Below are 14656 nucleotides of genomic sequence, written 5' to 3' on the forward strand. Positions count from 1 at the left end.
AGATAAGACTTTTTTTTTTTCTTTCAATGAAAAAAAAAATTCTTTATATCGATGATGTAACTGATGTAACGCGTTTAATTTGTAATTCGTATATCGCCAATGACGTCGATTAGAAAGGTTTGTGCGATAATATAATTTATATAATTTTTTTTGAAATCAACCAATAATAAAATGTTAATTTATGTTAATGAACAAGAATCTGGCAATTGGATCGAAATCTCGGTTATAATAGTTTAGATCAACACTTATTATCGGATTATCCTTTAACAATTTAAGTTAGCAAGCTGCCAAGAACTTCGATCACGTGACTTCTTCTTCAATCAAATCGTAAAATGATAATAATATAATGTTTTGTTTTATTGACGACCATACATGTATTAAAGCACAAAGTGATAGAATAAAGTAGATAAAATTTAGTATTATTGGCAAAAAATATATCGGAATTGTCGGAGTTGTCGGAGTTGCTTTGTAAATTTACCATTTCCATTTCCCAAAACGTCACGAGCGATACCATTCTTCATACAATTCTTTGACATTAACTTACAAATTTAAAATTAGAAAACTCAAAATTAGAAATCATGTAATAATACAATGCTTTTCCATTGATGAATGAAACATTTTTTATTTTGCTTTATAATTTTATTTACGAATTTTAATCAATCGGTTAAATGATGAGATTTGTTTTAAAGTGTTACACTACTACAATATTTAGGGTATGACAACGAATTTCTTTGTGCAAGAGATCAAGTATTATCAAGTTTTTATATTGTTATATACGTTTTGATTTCCCACCGAATTTAAATTTTTACTACTTTAATAATGGTTTTTATCAACTTTTAACCATTCAGGTTACAATTTCTACTATTGATACTACTGATTCAGAAGATAAGAATTTATATGGAAGATTTAGAAAAAAAGAAAATAAGTATATGGAATATTTAGAGAATGTAAAAGAACCCGGCGCAGGAAAAAAAAAAAATTTAAGGATAATTAAGAAATTGGACTAATAGAAATAAGGATACAAATGTTAGAGTTGTGACATGAGTACAAATATTTTAAATAAGGTAATTTACGTTAAAAATATAATTTATTATATTGTATTTAAAAAGTTATATTTATCTAAAAAAAATTGATATTTTCAGCATTAGTGCGACAAAGCAAAGCTTTTTTTTTTTAAAGAGATGAACTTAACTTTAGCTTCTTCAGGTAGTTACATCGGTATAATAACGTCAAGAAGTTTTTTCAACGGTAGCAATATCATTATAACAATATTGATCTTGTGGTTCAAGATCCATATTCTAATTCTAAACAGTGTATGATGGTTTTTTATTATTGTAAAAATGAAAATTTGAGAAATTTAATTTGATAAATCTTCGATTACAACAATATGCATGACGCTGGAAATTTCATAAAATTTTCATTCAGGCAATTTATTATTAACACGGATAGTGATTTGGATGTCGACCAGAAAACAATAAAGGAATATGACACTAATAGTAAGGATTAAGGAATTATACTAAATAGTTATAGGATGGGAAAAGAGATAAATATCGGTCTTCAACCGATATCCCCCATCCAATAACTCAGTTTAGTTCAGTCATTAGGAATACTGCGGTGACCAATAAAAATTAATGTTACTAAATAACGTTTGATGTCTCTTAAAAAATATCGGTCATTAAAATCCCGCACATTCCTAATCGACCGAACAATAACAAATATTAAAGAAACGAAATTATGAAAGACATAATATTTATATTTCAAATAGAAAAATGTAATAAGATTAAAGAAAGCAAATTTTTTTTAAAAAAAAACAGATCAAGTAAAAATAAATCAAAAAAAAAAATAAATCCATAAACAATTCATGCTAATAAATTTTTTAAAATTTCAAAAATCTTCTAGAACAAATGATTCTGGTAATGTCCGATTGTTAATTTATTTTGATTATGATAATTTATTTACATTATTTAATTCTTATTCGCTTCTTTTAATAAATGTTTTTATCAACAACAGCAAATCCAAGTAAAGTGGTAATATTTAATTATTATAATTAATATTTTAACGTTATATAATTTACACATAATTTCAAAAAAATTAATTTAAGTGGATCAGGTAAAATATTAAAATTATTAAAATTCATTTACTTTTTAAAAACTTATTTATAAAATATTTTAAAACCTTACAAAATGTACATAATAAATCATGATATTAATAATACAATGGAACTTTTAATTAACATTATTTATCTATAGTTTTATAATTTATATCTTTATTATCTCTGCATTTATTAACATACTTTTTTTTATCTGTTAAATCAGTTATTATTTTTTTCGTAAAAAAATTGTACATATAACGCATATATATTAATATATGTTTCAGGATATATGAAAAGGTCTAATAATACGGAAATACTAACATTTTTAGTTTCAACTTGATACTGTATGTATATGATTGATACATTAGATATCATAAAATTGGAAACGCAGTATTAAATAAATACGTTATTCACTGGCGGGCTATTGATGCATAAAATATTTTATTGCTATAATGAAAAAACTAAAGAAACTTTCTAACGTTTATAATCTGCATTTCAAGAAGTATTACATCAGTTTGAAACTATTAAATTTTTAAGTTCTATCAAATACATTAATTAATTAACTTCTGAACGTATAAAATCCTTCGAAATCAAACGTTGAATGATATCATCACGTGTACAAATCGAAATTCGAAGGAAGATAAATATAATAGTTTGCATTACTTCACTTTAAAAGTTTTATTAGTCATCTTAAATTCGTTATTATATCATTATTGATTCTAATAATTGTTTTTAAATAAACCACGCCAAGATCAATGTACTGGTAATTCCGGCACAGCGAAGGATCTAAATCGTTACTTGAATAAACAAACAACGCTGTCATTAAGCATTTTTTTAATCTACATGACGTAATTGACGTATCTTACAACCATCACAATCTGCATTACCAACGTTTTAATTGGACAGAATTAAAGTTAATGCAACCATAGATCACAATTTTAATTACATGAAAATTAATTTAACGCAACTCGAAATTTAAAATTACATGCATGAACAAAAAAGAGCGGGTAACTTATGAACAGTTCAATAAACAATTTACTATACAGACTCATAAGACTCATGTGAATAATTTTATTTTAAAATGATATTCTCATATAATACAACACTACGTAATTTTACTTACACAATTTATTCTACGTCATCTATTTTAACTCTACGTCATTCAATTTTTTGACCCCAAAATCTAAAGAATTTTTCCTCAACTTTACGTGTTTGAAATTCTTTTATAACATCATCTAATAAATTTTCAAAATCTTTTGATGAAATTCCTAAATGTTTACTAAATACCGATGATTCACCAACAAAATACTTTATAATACTATTTTCATGAGATATTCCTACTTCACCTCCCAATCTTCCTATTATTATTGATTTAGAATCTTTTTGTATATTATTTAATTGATTTGTTGATTGTAATATTACTTCTAATCTTTCTGATACATCTGATCTTTCTCCTATAATTTGTTTCACTATTAATTCATTAAAAAGGAAAAATTTTCTTTTGATTATTATCAAAAGAAAAGAAGAATGATGATGATGAAATTATTTAAAAATACTTAAAATTTCTAATTACTTACATGTATCCATAAGTAGAGTGAATTTAGGTCCCATATTTATTGGAACTATACCAGGTTCGACGAATTCAATCCATCCTCCTGGCTTCGTAACACTAATTTTTTTTAAGGAGAAATAATTAAACGCATTATTCTGATAAATAGTCAAGTTTTTTTTTTTCTAAAATAATAAATAATTACCGAATTAATTCTCTTACTACAGGATCCCATTCGCTACAGGCAAGAGAATTAGCAAAATAGCATAAACGAACAAAATCAAATTCGTTATCTTCAAACGGAAGACCGGATAAAATATTAGCCTGAGTAAATTTAACATTATTTGGTATTTGAGATGGAAATTGATGTGGGCTTAATCCTACGCCCGCAAAATCTGTCGTTTGATATTCTAAAGCCATATCGATCAACCATGCTCCGAATCCACATCTATATTAATAAAAGAAAAATATAATTTTAAAAAAAAACTTTCCAATTGTACCAAAAAGTTGTACAGTACTTACCCAGCATCTAAAACAACTCCAGACGATAATAAAATATCTTCAACAGGAGCAGAATAATTACTTTGCCATAAATATCGCAAAGTATAATGAGGACTTTGAAATTCAGACAAGGAATCACTTATACAAGGTAATTTATACTTTAGTTCTTCATGATTAAATATTGAATTTTTATCAATCTTATCATTTTTATAATTCCTTTCATTTTTATCATTTTTATCAAATGTAGAAACTTTTATAATTCTTTCTTTGATTCTAGAATATATTATACCCATAATTTTTTTTTTTATCGCAGAGAAAAAAAAAAATTTTTTTGAATAAAAAGTTGACGTAGTTGATAATATATGATAATATATCTCACATATAATTTGACCTTAAAACAATACTTGAAACTGTAATACGTTCCCAGATCTCAATATTTATTTTCTTTACAAAAGAAGATTATAATGTATTATTATTATTTTTTTTTTCTCTTATTCTGTAATTATAAATTCTAGACCATTGAATAAAAAACATTGTGCAGCTGCAAGTAACATTGACATATTTATATATATATATACATATATATACATATTATATATATGTGATATTAAAGGTTGGATCTTTAATGATAAAAAAATCATTACAAGAATGAAATAACTTGTTTTGTAATTATTTTTGCCAAGAAAATAATTAATTCCTGCAAGATTATTAATCCCTTATTTTATGAATGCAAAGTATATCTCTTTACCTAAATACAACATAAAGATTTATACCGATTTAATATTATTGATATTTGGGACTTTTTTTTGGTACGTGCGTAATCTTCCAATAAATATCCAATAAATTCTTGTGTTTATTGTAAATATTATTCCTATTGGATATCTGGATTAACCGTTTTTTTTTTTCTTATGAAAAAAACGGAAAAAAAAAACAAATTCTTAATCGGAAAAAAGTTTTTATGGTTTCATAATATTCATAATCTGCATAAGAAAATTTTTTATATCACAAATTTCTTTTTTTATAACTTAAGAAAAATTTGCTTTTTTAATTTGCGCCAAAATCTTTTTGAGGAAAACAAGTGAATTACCAATTTAGTTAAGTAAAAATAATTATGCAAGTGAATCTATGTGTATCGGTGTATCCATGTGAAAAAATATATAATATTTTTTTTTATTAATTGAAAATAAACTAAATAAACTGGATTCAAAATAATATTGGTTTAAAAAAATAAAAAGATTCTTAAATTCTAATTTAAATTCGAAATTAAGTCATGACATCATAATTTTTCTTTAATTACTATTAGTTTTTGGTTTTTTTTAATATACATGTATACAGAAAAATTCCAGATATTAAACCGGATTCTAAACCAGAATTCATTTATCTTGAGATTATTTCGTGTTTCATGTACATTAGAACATGAGTATTAAAGGGTACGTATAAAATTATTATGCAAAAAATATTATATTTTATTTCTTTTTGGATCATATAATGGAATATCAAATGTGTTACAGCAGGAATTGTGGGATACGATCATATAATAAACAATTTGATAATTACTGACCTTCTTCTTCAATAATGGGTTCATTCAAATTTACTTTTCTTTATTGAATTATCTTAATATGGAAATCCGAATCTCGTTTAAAAATCTCGAAACTCAAGTACAATCCAAAACCTGAAAAGTAAAATCCTGATTCATAATCCTGAATCTAAATTACAATGTATAAGCCTATTATTGTATTAATTAAAACAAGTAATAATTTATTAGCAATTAGCCATTCGGGATCTACTTTCGGGATTAAGAGTTCCGGCACCCGTTTTACCCCGCCCCGAGTCGTCTCCAAGATAGGGCGCTTACAAGTTACAACTCACAAGGCTAGTTTAAAATTGGTGCTTACAAGATATAACAGGATTTACGAATTTTCGTTACTCAATTACTAATGAAGATCGTGAATTAGGAATATAGGAATTTTGTTAAATTACGTTTAATTTATTATCGGATATACATATAATATAAAATAATAATAATAATAATAATATAAATGTTTTATTATCCAGAAAAGTCAAAGGTTTATGACACTAAATATTCAATGAAACAGAAAAGTAAGTAATTATTGCGAGGTGCATCGACTACTTATAGGTTAAAACTCATTTCAATTCGATGTAAAAGAAGTATAAAATATTAAATATTAATTTTTAATTTTTTTCATAATTATGATTTACAGTAAAAAATGTTTTTAAAGGAAATTTTGTATCATGAGATCATCAACAAATAAACAATTATATGTATTTGTGAAATTAATTTATTGTTGAATAAATTGAATAAATTTTAAATATAATTGCTGCAGGTATGGCAGAAATTTACTTTTTTTGTCAAAGAACGGTAAGCATTAACATTTATTGATCACTTATCATTTGAATAAATTAATTATCTGTACGTACAATCAACTCTCTATAAATGTATCCTCTATAAGTGCATTCCCTTAGATCTCTAATTATTAACTCTATTAACTCACATCCTCTTTAATGCACGATTTTTTATGGTCCCATCTATACTTATTTTAATAGAATAATATTTTTTTTATTTTTTTATCTTTTTTTTATTTATAAAAAAGGGAAATGTATCTATGAAATAAAAAACATCACCATCAACCTATTAATTTATCAATAAATATACCCCAAGTACACATACAGTATATAGTATATATTTTTTATTCGACTTTACTACCAATACCTTTTTCGTAATCTCTTACATCTCTTACTTGAGGAACTATACAATATCTATAAACAACTCCAACTATCAAAGAAAGAATAATTAAAGAAACAATTGGATGTTCAATTATAGTTTTCTATATTATAAATTAAAAAAAGAAAAAATTGAAGAATAAAGTTAGAAATTGCATTTTAAATCATTAAAGATATATATTACTATTTAATAAAATTACCTGTGCATGCTCTCCGTATGAAAACATATCCTAATTAAAACAAAATGTAAATTAAATTAATAAATTTAATTTATAACTTTAAAAACGTATTATTCGAAACTTACTCTAAATGTCTTCTCGATAAATCCCATAGTACTTTTTCCAACTAAATAACCTTTCTTTGCATCATGAATAGATTCTAAAAGTTGCTCTTGATCTATTAAATTAATTTTATCTCCTGATCTTGAAGTATCATAATATTTATTTGACTAAAAAAAAAATTTTTAATAAAGAGATTATGAGTTAGGGTACAATTTTCCCTCATAAAATACATGATTTTTAAGCTCACCTGAGGATCAGCAATTATGACAGCAGGTAAGTCTTTTTTATTCAATCCATAAACTCCATATATATAATCACTCCATCTAGTTCCATCTAACCAAGCAAATATCACACTTCTCCCATCTTCACTTCCACCCCTTTCTTTAATTTGTTGATAATATAACTTAGCAATATTCTTTAAACTCTTTTTCGCTTTAATTTGTGTTCCTTCGAATGATCTAAAAACTCCCAATACTACTAATCTATCACCGCCTAAAATATCCTCATAATTCTCTGAATCCATCGCTGGCACTAAAGGATATTTCTCTGATTGTATCCAATTTTTAATAATATCACGACTTAAAAATGAGTCTAATGATACAGAGGGATAATTCTTTTGAAGTTCATCCTTAAGAACCACCAAAGCTGGAAGTTTAACTATTTTTAATTGTGCAGTAAGATTAGGATCTTTAGAAGAATAGAATTTTACTGAGAAAAATGATCGCGACAATCCCTTAATTGTTTCCTAAATCAAATAAAAAAAGAATGTTGCGTTAATTAATTTGTGATGCGCTTAAAATGATATAATAATAATAATAATAATGAATAATAAATATTTACAAGGATACTAAAAGGAGTATTATCGTCATAAAGATAAATAAAAAGTACATCGTCCATTTTTTTGATCCTGTCAAGATCTGTTACAGTAATGTCTAATACACGAGCATAAGCTGCCTTTTCAGCAAAATCTCTGAGACTACTTAATTGTCTAGATCCTTTATATTCAATTATGTCATTAGGGCTTTGTAATCTGTGTAAATTTGATTTATCAATTAAAAAATAATATAAATAAAATAAATTTCAAGTAAAACAGAATAAATTAAGGATACAATTTCAATGTTGGATAACCTTGAACTTTAAATCTTTGACAAAGACCTAAAACGTAATAAATTAAAGTTAAAAATACGCCTTTTTTTCTTTCTGTTCGAATTTAAGTAGACTATTATATTACCTGAATCAGCAGTACAATCAACTTTACCAATATTTACTTTATATTGTAATTCATGTCCCAATTCTTCCCAAGTAGGAGCTAATTTTTGACAATGTGTGCACCAAGGTGCAAAAAATTTTATAAACCAAATTCCAGTCTTTGTTAATGAATCAAAATTACTAGCATTTAATAATACAACAGTTCCAAGTGGATTTGCTTGAGCTGGAGTTTCTTTATTATCAGAATCGACATGGACATTAATATTCGGATCCTTAAAATCTTCAATTGCAGGTGTATAATATTGATCTGCTTTAGATTTTGCATATGCTGTTAATGAATCAAAGTTTCTTTTGTCACTATACGAATCAACTTTTACCCCTTCGTTATATCTATTAAATTAATAATTATAGCAAAAAAAAATAAAATTTTAGTAAAAATTAAGACAATTTAATAATAAAAAAAAATAAATAAATAAAATAAAACAAAATAAAATAAAAATAATTTACAGATGCATTGTTGGATATCTTTCAATATTATTTGCATCACAGAGATCTAATAAAAATTTAATCTTATAAATTAAGAATAATTAAAAATAAATTAAAACAATATATTTTTCCTAACCTCCATTAAGTGTGCAGTCAACTTCAGCGATATGAAAGTTCTTTGATTCTAAATAATCTCCATTTTCAACAGCTACCTTTGTCCATATTGGAGCTACATAAAATAAAATAAAATAGATTTAATTTCATTATCATTCATTATAACCAATTTTTAAATAGATGAAAGAATAATTTTACAACAAAAAAAGGAAAAAATATTTTTACCAATAGACTGACAATGAGGACACCACGGAGCAAAAAATTTCACGAACCTATTACCAAATTGTGTTAGGTTACATAATATATGCGCATAATTTTAAACGACCAAAAGTGAAATAACCATACCAAGTTCCTTTCTTTATAGTTTCTTTAAAATCCGTGGCACCTAAAGTTACTACTTCAGAACCTAAAACTCTCGTAATAGTAACGATAAGAATCGTTACCAACCAAATTGGCAACTTCATTTTTTTTGGGATAATGACTGAACTTTATATTCTTACAATAATATACAATAAATCGAATCAAAACTTTACGGTAAAATAAAAAATTGACGAAAATAATTGAAAAAAAAATATACAAATGAATACCTTTCTGATCAAATATTTTCGAAGTAATCAAAAATACTTTTACAAAACAATACATAAAGTATAAATTATGAAAATTAGTTCAAACGTCTAGGGGTCTCTAAATATATAGATCGAAAAATTAAAAATCGTATATTTGGATATTTTGGATACGTGGAAATTAATAATACAATGCGTAACATTTATTTTTTCATAAAGGAAATGATCAACAATAAGTATTTTTTAAACTTCATTTGATCAGCGCATACATGACTTTGACTTTTCTACTGCTTGAATTTTATTCACTGCATCACTGCAACTGTTACTCGTGTCTGCAGCAAAACGATGAACTTTTTATATCAGGTTTTCTTGAAAATTTACATTTTCTAATAAATTACACGTCATTATGATATTGCGGACGGCAATGAAGGTAATTAATTGCATAACTTTCGAAATTTTGAACATAGTATAAAGTGATAACCATTTATAACATTTTATGTTAGTTCGCATCTACGTCATTTAATAACTCGATAAAGAAGAGTTACAATCCAATGTGTCCATTTTTAAATAAAAAACTTTTTAAGCAAAACATTTCGTGTTCATACTCAATACATCATGATTTACCTTCCAAAGTTCTCGAGCTTTACGAAGGAATAAAAATGAAAGATCGTTATTGTTTGGCGAAAGCGATTACATTAGGTTTGTAAAAATAATAATATTCACTTCATTGTGTTTGTGAGATTTAATAACGATTTCTTTTGTACGTAGTGGAATCGATACGTAAAGATCATAAAACTCAAGCTCAACAATTACTTTCTCTAATACTTGACACACGACATGAACGTGCAAAAGAAACTGGAGATTCTATATCAACATTCAGGATAGGATTATCTGGTCCACCAGGTGTTGGAAAATCAACTTTCATTGAGCGATTTGGAATGTATGTTCTTTCTCAGGGACATCGTGTGGCTGTCCTTGTATGTTACGGTATCTTAATTTCATAGAATTTTATTGTAGAAATATTATTGCATACTTATACTGCTTAAATTAAGGCTGTTGATCCATCTTCATTGAAAACTGGCGGATCAATTATGGGAGATAAGACAAGAATGCCTGAATTATCACAACAAGATAACGCATACATTCGTCCTTCAGCGAGCCATGGTACACTTGGTATGTTAATTGCATATTCCCTTAATGATTCTATTTATGTAATTTAATTTAATTTATTTTAATTTTATAGGTGGTGTAAGTTCTTTAAATTATTTAACTCAGTTTTTTTTTTCAAAAAAAAAGCCAATGTTATATACAATACTTTAATAGGTAGCCCGTAATACAAACGAAGCTTTAATCTTATGTGAAGGTAGTGTAATTAAATCATGTAAGGTCATAGTCCAAAGAAAGGGAAATTGATTCTTTTGAAAATAAATACTCTACAGCTGCTGGGTATGATGTGTGTCTTGTAGAAACAGTTGGAGTTGGACAATCAGAAACAATGGTTGCAGAAATGGTTGATATGTAAGTAATTTTCTGGTGAAAATATTACATATTGAAACAATATATTAAAATCTATTATTGCATTTGTAGGTTCGTTCTGATGGTCCCACCAGCAGGAGGAGATGAGATACAAGTAAAGAACTTTTTTAATTTCAGATGCTCATATTAGAAATTATAATATAGACTGTTTTCTCTGTAGGGGTTGAAAAAAGGTATCGTTGAAATTTCTGATCTAATAGTTGTCAACAAGTCGGACGGTGTATTTGCTAGTGCTGCAAGAGAGGCTGTAACTGAATATACAAGTGCTTTGAAATATCTTCATCCGAGTTCTCCTTTTTGGCAACCTCGGGTAGGTAAAAAAAGGAAGAAAAACATTCTAATAGTATGTATAGGTATAATTTTGCTTTTTGACTTAATATGTAGGTAATAAAAGTTTCGGCTAAAACAAATAGTGGGTTGGATGAATCTTGGAAATTTATGCAAGATTATTATAATATTATGAAGGTAATAAATAGCGCGAAAATTTTTAAAGTAATATTCTTACATTAAATCTATTTTATTTATTATGATATTATTTAGAGTTCAAATGAATTATATAAAAGAAGAGGTAAACAAAGAAAGTTATGGATGTGGAGACAAATAACGTCAGAATTATTAGATAGGTATTTATTTAAAATAAAACAAATATTATTAATACATCATTTTATCTAAAAATTTTTTAAATCATATTTTTCAGATTAAATTCTGATAAAGAAATTAGAAATCTTGTTGACGAATTAGAACAAAAAGTATTTCACGGTGAAATAACAAGCGGAATTGCAGCTGACTATGTTGTTGATAATTTTACTCATAAATATAATGTTACTAAAACAAATTAATGTATTATTACTTATAAAGAGTGTATATATATTTTTACAAAATAAAATAAAATGAATAAATTACAAAGGTTAATTAACCTAATAAGTACAATATATTACAAAGATTACAATCGAGAAGACTATTCATTATTCCTGCTTTATAAAGAAAACTAAAATTTGTATAAATATCTAAATTTTTTTTAAAAAATAAATAAATCAATAAAGAAATAAATAACCTTATTTTCAAAGATTGTAATTGTGACCTGCCACAAGAGATTTAAACTTTACGAATCTGCCACTCGGTCATACGTCTAATCTAATTCTTCAACTTTTCTCTCGAGAAAACCTTGTGAAGTATGATGTAATTGTTAAATCAAATGGATAATTTCATTATCCTAACGTATTGTCATCTTAAGTATGATCCTTGTTGAATTAAGATGGTTCTTAGTAAATTGTGATAGACTATCTATATTAGTGTGCCTTTTGCCTGGCTGATAAATGATTTAAAGTCATAAGGTAGATCGGACATATCAAAATACTCGCTATAAGTTTAAGCTCTATGGCTGAAAGATTTATTGCTATTATACCCACACCCTTTCGATAAGATGACCTGTACTAAGCCAAAAAATAAAGATGCAGTTTCATTGGGACGATTGTCAATAATAAATACCTTCAAATCGATTCAGTGTTTCCAGGTTTACTAATGGCAAAGGAAAGAAAGCTTCCACATTTATATTCAACGCTTCTAGCTTTGCAATAAAAGATTTCAAAAACTCTAATATTCATATCACAATCAATTATTCTTGAAATGACATACCACAGACTTGAAGCACATATTGCTTCTCCATGAAACAGATGGAAAGCGTTTGTGTCTCAAAATAAAGCAAGGAATGTACATATGATTGCAAGTTGAAATGCTCATTGAGAAAGGCTGAAAGAGCCCTAAAGCATTTAACTAAAAAACCTACAAATTAAACTATATCCATGATTTTCCCGTATGAAAGTCTCGTGAATCTTCGTTAACATTAAATTGCAGTACGTTTACTGAACTACAATTTTGGTACAGTAGAGAACTAATAAAGGTAATTTTAATTTTTGGTTCGACTTGTTAGTTTTATATGTCGCACAGGAATCGGATAATCTAAATTTTCATTGGACGTGATCTTTGGCCGGCACTAAACACTATTACATCCTCGAAAATTAGTGGTTGTTAAGCCGTGCATATTAATAATTACTGAATTAAGATATTATTAAAAAAAAAATAATAATAATTTTATGAATAATATAATCCAATATTTATTTTAAATTTATATTTAACTTTATGGTAATTAAAAAAATTACTGTAAATGTCGGTGACCTGTCGGAATAACTCCGTCGGCGGAACGTAATTGTCGTTGTTAAATGCTCCCCATTTAATCAACTTTCGGCATATATTAATTGCCAAAATACTGCCGAAATCCAAATTACTACTAACCATAATGTTCTACAACAGGTATAGTAAAAAAATGTGGACTGGATAAATCCAACATTTCTTTATGAATTTGATTTTACCGGTTCTATTCAACCGAATTATTTATCCGGTATCACGTGATTTTTTATAATTACAGCAAAATTCGAAATATAGTGGACACTTGAAAATTTTTATTGTCGGGATTGTCGGGTAATTGGATTACTCGGCTAGTCGGGTTATTAGAAAAGAAAATAACACGGGTATACCTTAATTAAATTTTAATATAATATAATTACATTATATAGCAGATAGTATATACAATTATACTTTATACTATGCCATCATATATGTACAGTATATTTTCTAATAACCGATAACCGAGTACCAGACAATCCCGACAATAAAATGTCCACTATATTTCGAATTTGCTGTAAATCAGGCTATTCAAATCACGTGATACCGGATAAATCACTTATTCGGCACTTCGAGCCGAAAAACTAAAGCTGGGATTCTGGGAATCAAATTTGATCAGTTGATCTCGGGCTCCTGCGAAGCTCGGATCAACCTGATTTACCAATATTGCCGAATAACTATTATTATATACTATAATTGTTTTGTATGTTTCTGATTCACGGATAAAATTCGGATAAAATTTTTACGGGATTAATATATATGTATTCTTATACATAAAGGTATTAAGTGATCAATTTAAATGCAGTTAATAAGCTAAACGTTTTGAATTATGTTACCATTAATCCCTTAATTGATGTTTGCTTAATTGTCCAAAATAGAGCATGCACACTTTTAAATGATGGATTAACAATCCCTTTATCTCACATGTTTCTGTAATAGAGAAGTCACTTTTACAATTTTATAAAAAAGTATTAATAACAACAAAGTTAATTTATTATACCGGATGAAATTTTATTATTTATATAATAAATTTATATTTTCTTTTATTTAAACAAAAAAATAAATTTATCAAATCACCTTGGTAGCTTTACCTGATACCGTGGTAATGTTATTAACTTCTCCATGGCGTATTGATTTTGCAAAACAGCGTCTACCATTATACCTTACTTTGTAACTTTGTACCAATGATGTAATTGAAGATCAATAACTGTTCTCCATGTTCTAATGACAAATATGCTGTCATTTTTGAATGAATGTAAGAATGCAAGCTAATGATATTCCTGCTGTATAGCTAAACAAAATACATGAAACTCCTTTAATATAACTTCAAACTCCCGAGCATATTACATGCATTCTTTTCGCAACTGAATGCTGGACGCCATTTGCTCAAATACCGATCAAA

The 14656-nt window shown here is 26.5% G+C and overlaps 4 protein-coding genes across 4 annotated transcripts; 1 reads left to right on the top strand and 3 right to left on the bottom strand.

Moving 5' to 3' along the window:
- Positions 1 to 3127: 3127 nt before the first annotated feature.
- OCT59_020185 (uncharacterized protein) lies at positions 3128 to 4499 on the bottom strand. Its single transcript, XM_025331337.2, has 4 exons — positions 4164 to 4499; positions 3847 to 4089; positions 3670 to 3761; positions 3128 to 3561 (listed from the first exon to the last, which is right to left on the bottom strand). Exons 1-4 carry the CDS (start codon positions 4433 to 4435, stop codon positions 3251 to 3253), a joined length of 918 nt encoding a protein of 305 aa, XP_025189257.1. The 5' UTR covers positions 4436 to 4499; the 3' UTR covers positions 3128 to 3250.
- Positions 4500 to 6511: 2012 nt separating this feature from the next.
- On the bottom strand, positions 6512 to 9616 carry OCT59_020186 (uncharacterized protein; the record flags this gene model as incomplete). The annotated part of the gene is made up of 13 exons (XM_066149016.1): positions 6512 to 6988; positions 7085 to 7114; positions 7189 to 7332; positions 7413 to 7910; positions 8006 to 8195; positions 8275 to 8320; positions 8397 to 8764; positions 8882 to 8927; positions 8997 to 9089; positions 9200 to 9246; positions 9320 to 9388; positions 9457 to 9469; positions 9562 to 9616. The coding sequence occupies 13 exons, from the start codon at positions 9614 to 9616 to the stop codon at positions 6851 to 6853; spliced, it is 1737 nt and encodes a 578-aa protein (XP_065989969.1). The 3' UTR covers positions 6512 to 6850.
- Positions 9617 to 9943: 327 nt separating this feature from the next.
- Positions 9944 to 11912, top strand: OCT59_020187 (uncharacterized protein; the record flags this gene model as incomplete). The annotated part of the gene is made up of 11 exons (XM_066149017.1): positions 9944 to 9967; positions 10041 to 10236; positions 10306 to 10514; positions 10590 to 10710; positions 10865 to 10900; positions 10977 to 11055; positions 11125 to 11167; positions 11234 to 11383; positions 11458 to 11538; positions 11614 to 11696; positions 11771 to 11912. 11 exons carry the CDS (start codon positions 9944 to 9946, stop codon positions 11910 to 11912), a joined length of 1164 nt encoding a protein of 387 aa, XP_065989970.1.
- A 290-nt stretch (positions 11913 to 12202) lies between these two features.
- OCT59_020188 (uncharacterized protein) lies at positions 12203 to 12813 on the bottom strand (the record flags this gene model as incomplete). The annotated part of the gene is made up of 3 exons (XM_066149018.1): positions 12203 to 12237; positions 12562 to 12640; positions 12709 to 12813. 3 exons carry the CDS (start codon positions 12811 to 12813, stop codon positions 12203 to 12205), a joined length of 219 nt encoding a protein of 72 aa, XP_065989971.1.
- Between the last annotated feature and the right edge of the window lie 1843 nt (positions 12814 to 14656).

Source organism: Rhizophagus irregularis, chromosome 3, assembly GCF_026210795.1.
Source record: "Rhizophagus irregularis chromosome 3, complete sequence".
Lineage (NCBI taxonomy): Eukaryota > Fungi > Glomeromycota > Glomeromycetes > Glomerales > Glomeraceae > Rhizophagus > Rhizophagus irregularis.

Bases quoted from the DNA above. Each gene is read 5' to 3' on its own strand.
- OCT59_020185 (XM_025331337.2), bottom strand. From the start codon at position 4,435: ATGGGTATAATATATTCTAGAATCAAAGAAAGAATTATAAAAGTTTCT. The intron at 3,762-3,846 runs GTAATTATTTAT...AAAAAAAATTAG, and splicing joins GTAGTAAGAGAATTAATTCG to TGTTACGAAGCCAGGAGGAT. The intron at 3,562-3,669 runs GTAAGTAATTAG...ATGAATTAATAG, and splicing joins CACTCTACTTATGGATACAT to TGAAACAAATTATAGGAGAA.